An 18,920-nucleotide genomic window follows, 5' to 3' on the forward strand; every position below is an offset into this window, starting at 1 on the left:
ATAATAAAAACCTTTTTTAAATTAAAATTAGAACTTAACTTCTTATTTTATTTGTTTTTTTAGGGTAGAGACTGCAAACAAACTAAAAATCTCTAAAACCTTTAAAACCTAAAAGTTTATTTAGCATTTCAGAAGTTTATTTGCCAAATTTTTACTCTTCTTACTCATTAAAAACATTTTTTGTTCATTTGGGGATATTTTCCTTAAATGTTATATATTAACAAAAATAAACAAAATATAATCAGTAAGACAGTTATATTCAGAGTGATGAAGTTATAGATTAAAAGCAATAGGTTGCATGATGTGCGAAAAGTGGTTTGCGTCATGTCCCTGGCTCTTATGCTTCCCAGGAAATATGAGTACACATGCCTTAACTGTATTGTAGTATCTATATTGGTACCTGTGGAGATACACCTCATACACTTTCAAAAGAACCTGTTACAAATACCTTCAGCTCCCATTGTAGACAAAAAACACAATCTACCTGCTATGATTAACAGCCTCATTTATGATGTTACTCAGGCATGTGTTACTAAATATTCAATAATGAAGATTTTATGCTCTATTCATGTGGCTGGGCTAAAGATCAGTGTTGAGCGAGTAATTGACAATTCGTACTCACTATGCTTTTAGCGAGTATTGTCCGCTACTTGCACATTCGTTACGAATAGCGGGCGCAATGTAAGTCAATGGTAAATACTTGCGAGTAACCCGAAAGCCACACTTTTTGTGCGAGTAGCGAATAGTACGACTTTCGGGTTACTTGCTACTTAGTGGGTATTTCATATTGACTTACATTGCACCCACTACTCATAACGAATATGCGAGTAGCGGACAGTATTCACTAAGAGCATTGCAAGTACAAATAGTTAGCTATTCGCTCAACACTACTAAAGATGCATTTAGACATTTATTGGATCGCAACGCAAGAGCATGGTCCGTGCCTAGAATTAAGCCTATCCCCACCGATGAGCAGGTACACTTTTTGCATATTGGACAGTCTGCCAATACCAAACAGATGAAGACGGAATAATACATATTGGCTTTGTTGGAATTACCCATAGTTATGTAGTCTTCTTTGTCAACCGTTTCTCAAACAAAGATAGTTGTTTTCTATTAATTTAGAAACCTTGTATGTTTAGAATGACCAAAAACCTTTTTTACTAGCTAAGGAGAAGGCTAGCTAAATAAGGAAAATATACAGGACCCAACTACTCAAATGGTTATGTGGTTTGTGACCATGAAGAACCAGATATATATCAAGGAAATGATACACTTAAAGAGTAGGATATCTCAACAATCAACTTTTAATTAAATTAATATTATTAAAGCCAAAACTAAATTAATAAAAAGGTACACAAGCCCTTTACATTTTAAACCCTTTGACTGTGATTTTACCTTTTTTATTGTGCTCAGGCTTTAGCAAAATAATATAGCATTTTGGGAAGAATATGAAGCAAAGTAATGCTCCATTAGAGGCTAAGATAGCAAATATTTCCACAGCCACCATATATTTTCCCTTAGTGCTTAGATATGTTGGAATAAAGGACATCCAGACACTACAGAAGACCAACATGCTAAAGGTGATATATTGGGCCTCATTGAAAGTGTCTGGTAGCTTCCTAGATATAAATGCTATAATAAAGCTAAAAACCGCTAGGATCCCAATGTAGGAGACCGCCACGTAGAAAGTAACAATGGAGCCTTCATTGCACTGTACTATGGTAGTACCAGGAATAGATTTATTATCAAGTTGAACAAATGGTGGAGAGTAGTTCAGCCATGTTATACAGATTAGGAATTCCGCCAAAGAACAAAGAATGACAAGTCCGGTGGATGTCCTGGATCCTGCATATTGTCTTAGCTTACTCCCAGGTTTAGTAGCATTGAATGCAATGAGAACTGTGGTTGTTTTGCCCAAAATAGAAGAAATGGCCACAGCAAAGATAACTCCAAAAGTGGTTTGTCTCATGAGGCAGGTCACTTCTTGGGGATGTCCAATAAATAGGAAAGAGAGAAGAAAGCATGTTATCAGAGACACCAGAAGAGTGTAGCTCAGGTTACAGTTATTGGCTCTGACCAGTGGAGTGTTCCTGTATTTGATAAAAACCCAGAGCACCGATGAACCTATTCCAATCAAGATGGTGGCAATGATCGCTAAGGACAGTCCTAAATCCTCCTCATAGGACAGGAAATGTAGAGGACGCTTAATGCATTTATCTCTAGTGGGATTGGACCACTGGTCATCCGGACAGCTGATGCAGTATTCCGAAGCTAAAAAGATGGAGTGGACATGTTTATATCTGGAAAGACAAAAGCCCCAATTCTTCAATGCATAAATGCCTTTGAAAAGTTTAGACATTTTTGTAAATGTAGGCAATTTCCCTCCAATTTTGCTAGCTCCGCCAAAATGACAGAGGTCATGGTGTGGGAGTTGTGCCATAGCTCGTCTGATTCGTGACCAACTGTGGCTTTCCTTACACCAGAAATCTTACATCAGTCCCCGACTGGAGAAAATTTTGTGATGAGACGAATGGAATCATAGAACAATTCTCAGACACTTCTTAACCACTAAAGGGAACCTGCCACATGTAAAAACGCTCTTAACATGCATATATGCTATTATCCTTCAGATTATTTAACAGCACACAATAGAGTAGTATTTTCTCCAACCAATATGTTGTAGTAAATAGCAACAGTGGTTATATACAGTGTGTCCACCCATATCCTGTCCACCGCCATTAACTTGAGAAACGGCGGCAGCTATAGGCATAGAAGTGGTGTCTAGGTATAATAAAGTAGCCATGCGCTATGCAATGAAACCACCTATAGCGCCACCTGGTGGAAAACAATGGAGTTAGCATTTTTTTCTTGAAAACGGAACGAGAGAGAGAAAAAAAGTGAATGACAAAGTTGTAGGGCATCATCAGTTCAATACGAATCGACACTTTCCATACAGAAATGCTATGATTAGAACGTGTAAACCTCACAAGGCTGCGAACATGAAGCGATACCTCATGGAGACCTTCCTACAAGTCATTGGCTATGGTGGCTGTGTGGAGTGGCCTCCGCTCACCTGACCTGACCCCATTGGACTTCTTTCTGTGAGGTCACATCAAACAGCAGGTGTATGCGACCCTTCTACCAACATTGCAGGACCTACGACGATGTATCACAGATGTTTGTGCAAATGTATCACCTACCATATTGCACAACGTGCAGCAAGATACAGTATGCTGTGCAGAGCCCAGATGTGCATTGCAGCTGACAGGGGACACTTTGAGCATCAAAGTTAAATGAGCGCCATATGCGTGACCAGCATTCAATGTTTTTGGGGGGGGTCATGGGTTTCATATCAAAGCATTTCTGTATGCAAGGTGTCGATTTGTACTAAATTGATGATGCCCTACAATTTTATAATTCCCTTTTTTCTCTATCACGTTCCGTTTTCGAGATAAAAATGCTAACCCCGTTGATTTCCACCAGTTGGTGCTATAGGTGGTTTCATTGAGTAGAGCATGGTTACTTTACTATGGTGGACACACTGTATATATATATATATATATATATATATATATATATATATATATATATATATACAGTTAGGTCCAGAAATATTTGGACAGTGACACAATTTTCGCGAGTTGGGCTCTGCATGCCACCACATTGGATTTGAAATGAAACCTCTACAACAGAATTCAAGTGCAGATTGTAACGTTTAATTTGAAGGTTTGAACAAAAATATCTGATAGAAATTGTAGGAATTGTACACATTTCTTTACAAACACTCCACATTTTAGGAGGTCAAAAGTAATTGGACAAATAAACCAAACCCAAACAAAATATTTATATTTTCAATATTTTGTTGCGAATCCTTTGGAGGAAATCACTGCCTTAAGTCTGGAACCCATGGACATCACCAAACGCTGGGTTTCCTCCTTCTTAATGCTTTGCCAGGCCTTTACAGCCGCAGCCTTCAGGTCTTGCTTGTTTGTGGGTCTTTCCGTCTTAAGTCTGGATTTGAGCAAGTGAAATGCATGCTCAATTGGGTTAAGATCTGGTGATTGACTTGGCCATTGCAGAATGTTCCACTTTTTTGCACTCATGAACTCCTGGGTAGCTTTGGCTGTATGCTTGGGGTCATTTTCCATCTGTACTATGAAGCGCCGTCCGATCAACTTTGTGGCATTTGGCTGAATCTGGGCTGAAAGTATATCCCGGTACACTTCAGAATTCATCCGGCTACTCTTGTCTGCTGTTATGTCATCAATAAACACAAGTGACCCAGTGCCATTGAAAGCCATGCATGCCCATGCCATCACGTTGCCTCCACCATGTTTTACAGAGGATGTGGTGTGCCTTGGATCATGTGCCGTTCCCTTTCTTCTCCAAACTTTTTTTCTTCCCATCATTCTGGTACAGGTTGATCTTTGTCTCATCTGTCCATAGAATACTTTTCCAGAACTGAGCTGGCTTCATGAGGTGTTTTTCAGCAAATTTAACTCTGGCCTGTCTATTTTTGGAATTGATGAATGGTTTGCATCTAGATGTGAACCCTTTGTATTTACTTTCATGGAGTTTTCTCTTTACAGTTGACTTAGAGACAAATACACCTACTTCACTGAGAGTGTTCTGGACTTCAGTTGATGTTGTGAACGGGTTCTTCTTCACCAAAGAAAGTATGCGGCGATCATCCACCACTGTTGTCATCCGTGGACGCCCAGGCCTTTTTGAGTTCCCAAGCTCACCAGTCAATTCCTTTTTTTCTCAGAATGTACCCGACTGTTGATTTTGCTACTCCAAGCATGTCTGCTATCTCTCTGATGGATTTTATCTTTTTTTTCAGCCTCAGGATGTTCTGCTTCACCTCAATTGAGAGTTCCTTAGACCGCATGTTGTCTGGTCACAGCAACAGCTTCCAAAAGCAAAACCACACACCTGTAATCAACCCCAGACCTTTTAACTACTTCATCGATTACAGGTTAACGAGGGAGACGCCTTCAGAGTTAATTGCAGCCCTTAGAGTCCCTTGTCCAATTACTTTTGGTCCCTTGAAAAAGAGGAGGCTATGCATTACAGAGCTATGATTCCTAAACCCTTTCTCCGATTTGGATGTGAAAACTCTCATATTGCAGCTGGGAGTGTGCACTTTCAGCCCATATTATTTATATAATTGTATTTCTGAACATGTTTTTGTAAACAGCTACAATAACAAAACTTGTGTCACTGTCCAAATATTTCTGGACCTAACTGTACATATATATATATATATATACATATATATATATATATATATATATATATATATATATGTATATATATATATATATATATATATGTATATATATATATATATATATATATTACAGAGAGAGCGATAGAGAGAGAGATAGAGTGATCTTTTGGAAGTGATCTTTTATGGCTAACTGTATGTTGGCGGAGACCCAAATTTCTCAATCAGTGACTTCCAATGACATTCAAGTAAAATCTGGGTCCCAATCCGAACTTTATCTAAAGTCCGACTTCACCCTCTAAACCAAACTTCAATAGGTCCGCTCATCTCTAGTTATATATTATACATGCAACCTAAGCTTTAATAAGATCATTATAAAGGGAACAATTTGCCCAATAATTCCAATGCCATAATGATGTAAGTAAACATACAGTATATACCAATAAAGTGCCAAATATCACATATGCAAAAAAACAATTGTTTTGGTCTCACCATTAGGGTACAGTTCCACTAGCGCATAACTTGTGATGCGAGAGCATCGGAAGTGATATGCTAATGACCCTCTGCTGCGAGCATCAGCCGAGGGTCATGTGACTGTGAAGTAATCTTGCAATAGGATCACAGCTGCTTAGAAGAGGGAGCACTTTCACCCCATCTCCTCCGCTTTCTGTCGCTGCGTACATCGCCCTGCACTCGTATTACATGCGAGTCCAGTGCAATGTTTCATATGCTCTCCTAGACTTGTATGGGTGCGTGTAAGCCGAGACTCGGTACAAAACGCAGCATGCTGCGATACATTCTGCATGCCGCTATGGCATGAGAAATCAATCGCAGATGGACACTGCCCCATAGTTTTGCACTGCTGTGAATGCAATCTGATGATTGCACTTGCACATGAAAATTGGAAGTGGAACCAAACCCTAATAATGAAAAAAAGAGCCATCCAAAACTTCATATAGAAGGGAGAACGCAGACACTGGTACTCATAAATTCCCCGTCCAGTACTGGGGAACTCTTCAGAAAAGTGAACTTGTAGTTTTGGGGAGAAAGAGGGTGAAGAAAGGGATCTATGGTCATGGAGCACCCCAAAAGATCTACGGGGTGCTGTGTGGCCGAATAATATGTCTGGATAGGTAAGCACTGCACATGTGGACCTTTAAATGGAGGAGAGATAATCATTCCCCTGCTTCGGCATCTGATATCACTGGAAGAAATGCCCGACATGCAACTGAACTGCCACGAGAGAAATGGAAAACCCGAGTGCATGCTGTGATTGAGCTGAGTCCTCTCACCCTGATGTCCATGGAGTTGTGTCCCGGCAGTGCCCAGTAAATTGAACTGCGGCGGTTACCATAGGATGCTATGAAACATCACCTTTAAGGCGCATCTCTACTAGAGGGTTTCAGTCACAGGGAAGACACAGGCAAGGACTGACAGCTGGTTCTAATCATTTGTAGCTGTCAGTTAGTGTGGGGGGCGTGGCTACAGCCATCGCTCTCTATACGTAGCTCGGTGCCTGAACCCAAGATAGCACCTCATCAATGACTGAAACTCAAAACTTCTTTTCCTCCCTGCAGCTGCATTCAATGTCTAGGCATCAGGGGGATTTCAAACACTTTTAACCTGCAGACTAACAATATATGTGCAGATTAATAGCATTTTAACACGTGACAGGCTCCCTTAAAGAAAAATCAGCCTCTTAATAAATTCGGTAGTCGAAATACACCACAAAAAGTGTGTGAAAATTTCCAGTCTTAATGAATCAAGTCTATTGTGACTTAACTTTAAAATGTAGCTGTCACTTATTTTTTTTCCATCATAAACAAATAATAAACAGGAAAATAAGAAAAGTTCTATTAGATCTTCTCTTTTCCGGACTGATCTGACAGGTAAAATCTGTCTTCAGTCAATCCAGATTTCTCATTACTGACAGATGGTGCTCATAATATTTTATAAACAAGTGAAGTATAACTGTCATTTCAGGAGAACTTGCAGCAGAATGTCTGTGTCTGCCTTTAGCTCCTCCCTCCTCCCCATATCTTCCCTCTCCACAGAACCTTATGAACACCAGCTGTCATCTCCTGTCTCAGTAATGTACAAAACGTCAATGCTGGAGAGGACAAACGGGGTTAATGACGCACTGCTGCCGAAGTAATAGACTGTTGATTTTTCCTTTGTCCTGAAGGAGGCTCTGACCTCTGAAATGCATAGACCTGTAAAATAAAGGAGAATTGATTAAATCAATTTCAGTAGCAGCGCAGCATTAACCCCATTTTTCCTCTCCAGCATTGAAGTTTATCCTATCTAGGGCTGCAGCAGGAGCCATTATTTTAGGGTTGCATAGGTATTGTGACTCACACAATCGCTTTAGGTGAGTCTCTTTATGTACATCTCCCTATAATATGTGGTAAGACCCTATTGGCGCTCTTTTTCCTTCCGCTTTCATCTCAGTAATGTGTAACAGATTATAGACATTTAGCAGCTCAATTAACCATGACTTAAGAATGTCTAGGAGGAGAAAGAACCAGATTTGTTTGATAAGATATACTACAAAGTTACTATTTTCATGTCTACTATCTTGTCAGTCTGAATTCATGGGAAAAATCTGTAAAATTTGGATGTAGAGAAGGAAAGATTTATTAATTACTGAAATAGAAGATGACAGTCAGTGGTTTGAATATTCTATGGAGGGGAAATTGTGAACTAGGAGGGAAGAGCTATCTAGAAGAGAGATATTCTGCTGCAAGTGCTCCTAAAATGACAGTTACAGTTCTCCAGAGGAATTTATGGGCACCAACTGCCATTTACTGCTTCAGTAATAAGAAAATCTGTTGTAAATGAAGACAGATTTTACCTGTGAACTGAGAATTTTGAGAATTAAATTGAACCTATCACCGGATGTTTATAATACTCACCTAACGGTCGGTGCGGAGCAGACTAGTCGGTTGGGTGTTTCTGTTCTCCTGGTCCGCACCTCCTCTTTCGATCATCTTTGTCCTCCTTCTGAAGCTAGTGCGGATGACGCATTCCAAGAATTGAGGTCCCACGCAGGCGCACTACAATACCTTGATCTGTCCTACTCAGCGAAGATCAAAGTGTACCTGCGCAGGACCTCAATACCGGCTAGTGAAAATGACGTGGAATGTGTCATCCACAGTAGCTTCAGAAGAAGGACAAAGATGACCGAAAGAGGAGGCGCGAGATCTGGAGAACAGAGACACCCATCCGACCAGTCTGCTCCGCACCGACCGTTAGGTGAGTATTATAAACATCCGGTGACAGGTTCCCTTTAAAGATCAGTCCAGGCGGAGAAAAAAACAGTTTTCTTTGATATGGTAAGACAATGTTTCTTATTTTTGAGTGTACTAATGAATTATAAAAATAAGTAAATTAAATGATGGTTACAGTTTACGTTACCTATACTGTATCCCTCCAATTATATTGGTTTTGTGGAAAAAAAAAAAGTCCACAAAGTGGGAGAAACATTATCTAGGCTAAAACATTAAATAAAAAGGAAAAGTAGGGAGATGCGGCTGCAGGTTCTAAACTTTTGTTTCAAATGATTTTTAAAAATTGCCAAGGCAAATCCACTAGTGAAAAATAAAGAAATGTGTTATTTACGACTTCACTTCTTCATCACTGCGTTGGTGTTTTCTGGGACTAGAAGTGATGATGTTTGTCCTTCAGTCATCTGAAATTGTTATTTTTTCTACTGAAGGATCAGAGGACAGCATAACTTCTAGAGAGGACATCTTGTTTATCACTTGACCTGTAAGGGCCACCAAAGCCTTAAGGCTGAAGCACGAGGGGATTTAAATGGTAATTAATAGTGATGAGATGGCATGCTTGGCACTCAATCGAGCATTGAGGTTGTTGGAATGCTCGATGCTTGATCAAATACCACGGGTGCTCAAGCTAAATGCTCAACTACCCATTCTATTACCTGCCCTGACACAGCCCCCGGCCACCACAATCCTTATCATCCGCATGCAGCTGACATCAGTAACCTCCATTCTGTCCTCACAGCAAACACATTCATCATCTGGGTGCAGCTGTCATCAATGGCAAATTCCGTTCTGTGTGACCATCCAAAGTAACTGTGCAGTTAGCTCTACTTGAGTCTCCATAGAGGAAAATAAATCTCTTTTTTTCCAGAACAGGGACTTGAGCTGAACTAACCGCACAAATTTCTTTGCCAGTGGGGAATTTTTGGACAGCGCACAGGGAATGAAAGTTTCCGGGCGACGCAGGCTGCACGCGGATGATGGGGACTGTGGCGGAAAAGAAGATGGATTGGAGATTGCTGAGCGATGTCTGTTGCCTGCTGCACACGGAGGATGGGGACTGTGGTGGAAAAGAAGATGGATTGGAGATTACTGGGCGATGTCTGTTGCCTGCTGCACGCGGATGATGGGGACTGTGGTGGAAAAGAAGATGGATTGGAGATTACTGGGCGATGTCTGTTGCAGGCTGCACGCGGATGATGGGGACTGTGGTGGAAAAGAAGATGGATTGGAGATTGCCGGGCGATGTCTGTTGCAGGCTGCACGCGGATGATGGGGACTGTGGTGGAAAAGAAGATGGATTGGAGATTACTGGGCGATGTCTGTTGCAGGCTGCACGCGGATGATGGGGACTGTGGTGGAAAAGAAGATGGATTGGAGATTACTGGGCGATGTCTGTTGCCTGCTGCATATGGATGATGGGGACTGTGGTGGAAAAGAAGATGGATTGGAGATTGCCGGGCGATGTCTGTTGCCTGCTGCACGTGGATGATGAGGACTGTGGTGGAAAAGAAGATGGATTGGAGATTGCTGGGTGATGTCTGTTACCTGCTGCATGTGGATGATGGGGACTGTCGTGGAAAAGAAGATGGATTGGAGATTACCGGGCAATGTCTGATGCCTGCTGCACGTGGATGATAGGGACTGTGGTGGAAAAGAAGATGGATTGGAGATTGCCGGGCGATGTCTGTTACCTGCTGCATGTGGATGATGGGGACTGTGGTGGAAAAGAAGATGGATTGGAGATTGCTGGGTGATGTCTGTTACCTGCTGCACGTGGATGATGAGGACTGTGGTGGAAAAGAAGATGGATTGGAGATTACTGGGCGATGTCTGTTGCCTGCTGCATATGGATGATGGGGACTGTGGTGGAAAAGAAGATGGATTGGAGATTGCCGGGCGATGTCTGTTGCCTGCTGCACGTGGATGATGAGGACTGTGGTGGAAAAGAAGATGGATTGGAGATTGCTGGGTGATGTCTGTTACCTGCTGCATGTGGATGATGGGGACTGTCGTGGAAAAGAAGATGGATTGGAGATTACCGGGCGACGTCTGATGCCTGCTGCACGTGGATGATAGGGACTGTGGTGGAAAAGAAGATGGATTGGAGATTGCCGGGCGATGTCTGTTACCTGCTGCACGTGGATGATGAGGACTGTGGTGGAAAAGAAGATGGATTGGAGATTACTGGGCGATGTCTGTTACCTGCTTCATATGGATGATGGGGACTGTGGTGGAAAAGAAGATGGATTGGAGATTACCGGGCGATGTCTGTTACTTGCTGCATATGGATGATGGGGACTGTGGTGGAAAAGAAGATGGATTGGAGATTGCCGGGCGATGTCTGTTACTTGCTGCATATGGATGATGGGGACTGTGGTGGAAAAGAAGATGGATTGGAGATTGCTGGGCGATGTCTGTTGCCTGCTGAACACGGATGATAGGGACTGGGTGGGGGCAGTGTCAGGACAGGTAACAGAAAAGGGACTCTAGAAAAATATGCTTAATCACCCACTGACTTCTATTGTGCTAGTACTAGAGTCAAGCAGTTTTGAGTGACATGCTCGATGCGAGTACTGAGCACCCAAAAACTTTAATGCTCACTCATCACTATTCAAATTGTCTCTCCAGGTAGGAAGGAGACAAATTCTAGTGCCAGCTATTGGAAGTAGCAATCCGAAAAATTCAAAAGTGAGCCTTTTCATATGAGCAAGGATTTATGCAAGATCAGAACCCCATTTTGCAGACACGGTGTTTCGGGGTGACTGCCCCTCGTCAGTGTATGGGATCTGATCTTGCAGTATGAGAAGCTATAGTGGGGTCTAAGGGGAAAACATTTTTCCTTGTGGAGACCTCCAGACTGGTTTGTCAGGTCTCCGCAAGGAGAAAAGTTTTCCCCTTAGACTCCACTCATCACGAGTAATTAACACAAATTTTGACAATTTTAACAATTCCTTCAACAAGGCAATTTTTGAAAAGTTCAGAAAAATCTATTTAATTAACATAGCACGATGGTAAAACATGTTCTAAAAAGAAGACATGTAGATAGATCGTAGCACATAAAGTTATTACATCAAAGCAGAAAACGTCAAACTGTGCTGTTTTTCAATATGCATTGGGGATCCATTACCATTTGAGTCTAAATTATGTGGGGTATTGTCAAATATTTCCATAATATTGAAAACTGTGTAATCAGCAAGTTTCACTTACCTGTTCCATTTGCAAATTCTCCATCGTTACACTGTACACATTTAAAGCAGCAGGATAGTTTCCCAGCCTCTAGTGATTGCCTGCAGCCCGGAGGACAAGGATCTGTGCATAAGGATCGCGGAGTCTGAAAATTTACATTAACATTTTTTTTAAAACTCTTTTGAAATAGGCAAAGAACAAGTCCTGTATGGTGTTGTAAATATGAGAATATACAACATTTCTTTTGTCACTTTGTGATTCTGTTATTTAGTATTGCTTTTCTGTTAAGCCTGCTTTACACCCTACGATCCAGCATACGATTTCTTATGTGATCGTATCCGCCCCCATCGTATGTGCGGCACGTTCAATTTGTTGAACGTGCCGCACAAACGATTATCCCCCGTCACACGTACTTACCTACCATACGACCTCAATGTGGGCGGAGAACATCCACTTCCTGGAGTGGGAGGGACGTTCGACGTCACATCGACGTCATGCAGCAGCTGGCCAATAGATGCGGAGGGGCGGAGATGAGCGGGACGTAAACATCCCGCCCACCTCCTTCCTTCCGCATTGCTGGCGGGAGCTGCGGGACACAGGTAAGATCTGTTCATCGCTCCCGGGGTGTCCCACACTGTGATGTGTGCTGTCTCGGGAACATTGAACAACCGGACGTTCAATTTTTAGGAAATGAACGACGTGCATGCGATTAACGTATTACTGTTCAATCGCAATCGCACGTAGCTGTTACATGCTACAATGTAACTTACGATGCCGGATGTGCGTCACTTACGACGTGACCCCACCAACACATCATAAAATATATTGTAGCGTGTAAAGCACCCTTTACTCTCATGTACCTTAGCACACCACAATACAATTACCTTTGTTTCACATTGATTTACCTAAATGAGGTTTTTCTTTTTAATAGCAATAATTAATGTCCAAACGCATATAATGTGGATAAGTAAGGAGATCATACCCACAATTAAATATGAATGTGGCGCCCATGAACGGTTCATCATGTACATCCCTAGGGGACACTAACTAGGCCTTGTGCAAAGCCCATCGTAAGGACTAGACCTTGGGCAAACCCTTTTTATTAAAATTACTTATATATACATTAGCACCGGGGTCTACATGGGGACAGCTGGTTGTGTAACATAGTCAGCAACTTTATCTGACAGCAGCAGCTGAAGATGTGCTCCAATTGCTGCTTTCAACCATTTAGCTGCTGCTGCTAATCTTTGACAATCTCATTTCCATGGAGATCATATCCCCAATTAAATATAAATAGCAAAGTCCAAATACAATACACCCTACAAATATATGAAGTCACAATTTAAAAAAAGAATAAATGGTTTATACAATATAGAAAAATGTATAAAAATTTTATTATGCATCGAAAACAATAAAAAAATGTAATAATAAAATATTAAAAAAGTGTGTCAGTGGGAAGACACAAAAACTCAAGGAACACAGCATAAAAGCATGTGTAAAGTGGTTAAAGGTGAAAAATAAATTAACCCCATAAGGACCAGGCTAGTTTTGGGGGGGGTTGTGCTTTATTTTCTTCCTTCCCTTATCCCAAGAGCCATACTTTTTTATTTTTCCATGGATATAGCCATTTAAGGGCTTGTTTTATTTCTGGATGAGTTGTACTTTTGAATTACATTATCCATTTTATAATATGATGTGTGGGAAAATAGAAAAAAGGGGATGTCTGCAAATGTTTTTTGTTTTTTTTTATTTACAGTGTTCATTTAATCTAAAGAAATGACCTAGCATTTGGAGTTTCCAGGTCAGTACAATTACGCAGATACTAAAAAATAATCTTACTTCTGGCGCAACATTGTGAGAATAGCCTTAACAATTTCTATTCTTGGAAGTTAGAGCTGTGTGAGGGCTTGTTTTTTGCTCTGAGAGCTGATGTTTTTATTGATATTATTTTGGGGTCTATAGATTTATTGATCACCTGTATTTTTTTTTTCTGTTGTTGTGGTGGCTCAAAAAAAATGCAATTCTGGTGTTTTGATTTTTTTTCTCATTACGCTGTTTACTGATCTTATTGATTTTTTAACATCTTAAGAGATCAGACTTTTACTAACGTAGCGATATCATATCTGTACTTTTCGTTATTTCTTAAATTTGATTGGCTAATGAGATTAAAGGAGTGTTATTTTAGCTTTTATATATTTTTTAAAACTTTTTTTATACTTTGTAATTTTTTTAATAGTCCACTTTAGGCTATGTGCGCACGTTGCGTAATTACATGCAGTTACGCTGCGATCTGCACCGCAGCGTAACTGCATGCGTCCTGCGTCCCCAGCATAATCTATGGAGATTGTGCAGGAGCCGTGCGCACGTGGCGTATTAGAGCGCAGCGCTTCGGTATGTGACATGTCACTTCTTTTGTGCGCTCTGCATGAAGTCCCTGCTCTGTCTATGGCAGGGGCTGGGAGGGGCTACATGCAGAGCGCATGAAAATCTGCTTTTGTTTCTGCAGCGATTTGAAGCGCACGTGTGCTCTTTAAATCGCTGCAGAAATTTCTGTAGGGCTACTACGCAATGTGCGCACATAGCCTAAAGGACTTGAGCCTGCAATAGTCTGATCACTTGTTCTATATACTGCAATGCCACGGCACTGCTGTAAACAGAAGAAATCAAGGTCTCCTATGAACGTCAGTCATGAGCTGGCTTTCACAGGAGAAGTAAGATGACAGAAATGCTGACCCATGGTTGTTATGACAGCATAATGGCATCCCAAGATCATGTTGTGGGTATGCCAATGAGGGGTAGAAGAGCATGCCCCTCTTCTGGCCTACATTAAATGCCTCTATCAGAGATTGACAGTGAAATTTAACAGGTTGACAGCTGTGGATGGAGTGCTGTAAGAGGCAGATGAAAGCTAAATAATTCAGCCTTCATCTGCAGGGAAAGTTGTACATCATTACAAGTATAGATAAAAAAAATATGGCAAGCAGTCACTCTCTCTCGCTCTCTCTCTCTCTCTCTGTATAGATATATGTATATTATATATATATACACTAACGAGCTGTGTATAGCTAAAAATTCAAGGATATGTATATAGATCAGCAAAGAAAAATTACAGCCAAAGGATTCTATAAAGAAATAAACCCCCTTGGAGTGGTGTGCTGCGTGCATCAACAAGTGTATGTCTTTAGATGAGTCAAGTAGTACTCGCGCTTGCCAATGCATTTGCTCTGCATAAATTCAGCATTTAGCGTTCACGTTTTCCTTTCCCTAACGCATTCATCTTCTTTGGTCTACTTCACTCTCGCCTGCGGCTGCTTAAACAACCTGGCCTTTAAAATCCCTGCATGATTTGCCACTGTGCCGCAAGTTCTCATCCACATGGGTCCTAACAATGCCTTTGGCAAAGTATGTCATAACAACTAGGCTTTTGGCAAAACCCTTAGCACAAAATTACTTACATATACATTCTCATTTGGGTCTATATGGGGTAGATTCAACTTTTGTAACAGCCATCATCTTTCTCTGACTGCAGCAGCAGAGATGTGCTTAAATTGCTGCTTTCAACCATTTAGATGCTGCCAATCTTTGAAAATTTGGACAATTTTAAACAATAACATTTCCATGGAGCGCCAGCAGGATTGCAATGGCAGCTTGGGGCTTTCTAATGGTTCTTGTCACTGCTATCTTGGTACTCTTATGAAATTAATTCTTAGGGCTTGCTTGCTTCCACTTGTGCATTAAATGGCCAAATACCATGCGGGAAACAACAAGGCAGTGCTGATCTGAGATTTTTCTCAGCTCTTTGTAGCCTGAAGAAAAAGTCACACCATGCTAAATATAGTTGCATAAAATGGTTAAAATTCACCAATGCAAGTCTATGGGTGCAAGAAAAAAAACAAAGGGCACATGGACCATCCATATGCCATCCAATTTTTACTGATACATTGCCATTCTATAGCATAGAACACGGAGTGATTATAGAATGCAACCATGTAACCAACAGCTCTGCCACACAAAAAGAAAACCCTCAGGTTATTCTATGGATGGCGTAATGAAAAATGTTAGGGGTCTTGGAGACACAAACATTTTTTTTATAAACATTTGCTTTATTTCACCATTTACGTTTTAAAAGATCGTCACAAGTTTGGTATCACAGAAATGTCCTGACCTTGATACTAATCGGTCATTTTCCTACACAGTAAATGCAATAACACCAAAACCCAAAAAACAATGGCAGAATTGTAGTATTTTTACCATTTTACTTCAATTGGATTTTTTTTGCCTGTGTTTAGTACATTATATGATAAAATGTGTTATGTGTTAAAACTAGTGTTGAGCGAGTAGTTGACTATGCGTACTCGCTATGCTGTTAGTGAGTACTTCCCGCTACTCGCATATTTGTTATGAGTAGCGTGTGCAATATAAGTCAATGGGAAATACTCGCTAAGTAGCGAGAAACCCGAAAGCCGTACTATTCGCTACTCGCACGCAAAATACGGCTTTCAGGTTACTCACTACTTAGCGAGTATTTCCCATTGACTTACATTGCGCCCAGCAATAACTATATGCGAATATGCGAGTAGTGGACAGTACTCACTAACAGGATAGCGAGTACGAACAGTCAACTACTTGCTCAACACTAAAGTCAACTCAACAATCAAGCCTCAAAAATGCAAATGTAAAGTTTAAAAAATGGCTTCAGAGGTAAGGGTTGAAGAGCAATACTAGAACATGACTGGAAATGGTTCCTACCTCTGTGAAACATGGATTCCAGACAATTGCACTTTCATTTATTTGAAGCTGTTTAGGAGCAGATGAGAACCAAGAGCCAACCAAGACATTTGTTATCCTCATATTTGAACTTGCAACGAAGTTTAAAATATCAAAGTTTCCTTGAACATATCCTTGGTCATTAAAGAAAATATCCGTGTCAGATGGATTTTTCAAGCTCACATTTTTTAAATAATAGTTTAGCTTAAAATGAAAGATAGAATATGAATTAATAGAAGAAATTCTACTTATTTCACTACTCTAAATTGGGAGTGGTTAGGCTTATTTAATGATCAAAGACAAAAAAGGCAGCCTGCAAAATCATGTGTTCAACTTTTCCATTTATTAAATGTCTAGTGGCGTGGTGTTCTGTGTGTGGTGTATGTATCCTACTGTAAGCTTTAGTCTCGTACCGAAACCAGAAGTGCTGTGAAATGCGCGTCGAGGTGGGGGTGACGTTTGAGATGTGCAGCATAGCACGTACACATGGCTACAAGTAACTATGTTGGAGAAACGCCTTTTAAGTAGGTATGAAAGGCTGACACCTTCTAAAAACTTATAAAAATGTGTTATTTACCATCTATATCAGCTTTTTACCCAGGGGATTAGTGGGATGAGCTGAGCTATATATTAATATTTATCTACAGTATAATGATCTATGGTGTTTTAACCTACGCACCTTATACTTGTAGTCCTACTATCCTTGCTGTTTATGATATATAGCCATTACAAGCTGTGATATCTTAGATTTAATACATGCCTTTGTTCTGCTCTCCCTCCCATCACCCTTTGTAGTGCGGTTATTTCCCCCTCTGTCCTAATAGTTGTAGCCTATGAATAAAATATATTTATTGCTGTATATATTTGCATATTACTTAATAAATTCTCTAGTTGGGCAACATATTTTGTGCCCTTGATTTGGTATATGTAGGTTATTGTAAACGTGAGTGGTTGACATAGCATATCTTCAATGTGTGAGTAACATGTACGAGTCTATGTATTCCATGTTTTGTATGTGTGGCATGTGCCGTATTTGTTCTGTATGCAAATTATTTGCAAGGGAGTGATAAGCCCTAAATCCTTTCATTTTATACTACTTGATGGGGCATTGGTTTCCCCAGACTAGTCATCTCAGTAATTGTGTTACATTGGCCTTGTAGGCATGAAAACATGATTTTCGTTGACACTAGCTTAAGTCTTAAATTTCATTATTCCCATTAGTGCCGGTGAAGCCAGGGAAGAAACACCCATCTTCACAGTGTATTGCCATGAAAGGATGAAATCATGCACATGTTTTAGACTTTCAGAGACCCAAGGATGACTTTTGTGCTTTCAAATCATGTTATAACGCCCACAAGCACATGATAAAACGATCCCTGGGATGACTAGTCTGAGTAAATCAACGCCCCCTTGAGCAGCATAAAACTAATTAGCATATTTGAAACAGACTTGTACATTATGTTTTTTATAGTCACACATGGACTAGGACAGAGTCCGGAATGAGGCCAAACACACCACTTAAATGGGAAAAACACCATGAGCAGACAAGGGGTATACCGGGGACACTTTAATAACAGTGGGCCCTAGTGCTAGTGACATGGAAGATGGACACCTCCTCCACTTACCTGCCGCTGTACCCTGCACTCCTAGTCAGTACCTATACAGGTTCCTCACCTGTCGCCGAGCCGGAACCTGAAGCCCTGAGATGACCCTACAATAGTCCCTGGCTAAGGCATGGGCAGGTGAAGGATGCTAGCCTTACTGCTACACTGAAGAAACACACTGTGAAAGGAACACAGATGGGGGATTAACAACAAAAGAATGCTGCAGTCAGCACCAAGACTGCAGACACAACAGTAACTACAGCAGAGGGTAACATCAGCTCCTTCTTCCTCCAAGACCAGAGTCCAAATGAATCAAGAATAATAATCGACACCCTCTGCTGGTAGCAGAGGGTATATAAAGGGACTGGGAGTGGTTCCAAACTGGAAACACCTGGGATGGTAATTGACCTGCTTACTGTCAAGGAATACTGCCATTAGCCCTCCAACTGCCAAATGAAATACACACATATAAATAGCAAAGTCTCACAGGGGAAAGTGAGACTCAGACCCAAAACCTGTCACTAGACTCCTATAGCAAAGAGAGAACAATGACAGACATACAATGGAATCAGATATACTTTAATGACCCATTCGCAGGATAAGTCATCAATGTCTGATTGCTGGGAGTTTGACATCCAGCATTCCCGCTGATCAGCTGTTCCCAGTGCTGCTGCTGGCCGGAGCTGCTCAGTTGCGGAACTGCACCCCACAACTTTTTTCAATTGTGTAGTGACAGTGGCTGCGAACTGCATATCTGCTCCTGTTTCAAATAAATAAGGGGCAGATGTGCTGTGCAATGCCCATCCATGACCCATATGCTGTTTATGGATATGCAACTGGACA

The 18,920-nt window shown here is 40.9% G+C and overlaps 1 protein-coding gene across 1 annotated transcript in view; it reads right to left on the bottom strand.

The window, feature by feature from the left end:
- Positions 1-1,366: 1,366 nt before the first annotated feature.
- The window catches only part of LOC142257657 (vomeronasal type-2 receptor 26-like), a 29,244-nt gene continuing 11,690 nt past the window's right edge, over positions 1,367-18,920 (bottom strand). Inside the window, exons 4-6 of the mRNA XM_075329794.1 lie at positions 16,456-16,677; positions 11,728-11,851; positions 1,367-2,274 (exon numbers count right to left, since the gene is read on the bottom strand). Coding sequence (XP_075185909.1) covers positions 1,367-2,274; positions 11,728-11,851; positions 16,456-16,677 — 1,254 coding nt within the window. The remainder of the gene's footprint in view (positions 2,275-11,727; positions 11,852-16,455; positions 16,678-18,920) is intronic.

Source organism: Anomaloglossus baeobatrachus, chromosome 12 (assembly GCF_048569485.1).
Source record: "Anomaloglossus baeobatrachus isolate aAnoBae1 chromosome 12, aAnoBae1.hap1, whole genome shotgun sequence".
Lineage (NCBI taxonomy): Eukaryota > Metazoa > Chordata > Amphibia > Anura > Aromobatidae > Anomaloglossus > Anomaloglossus baeobatrachus.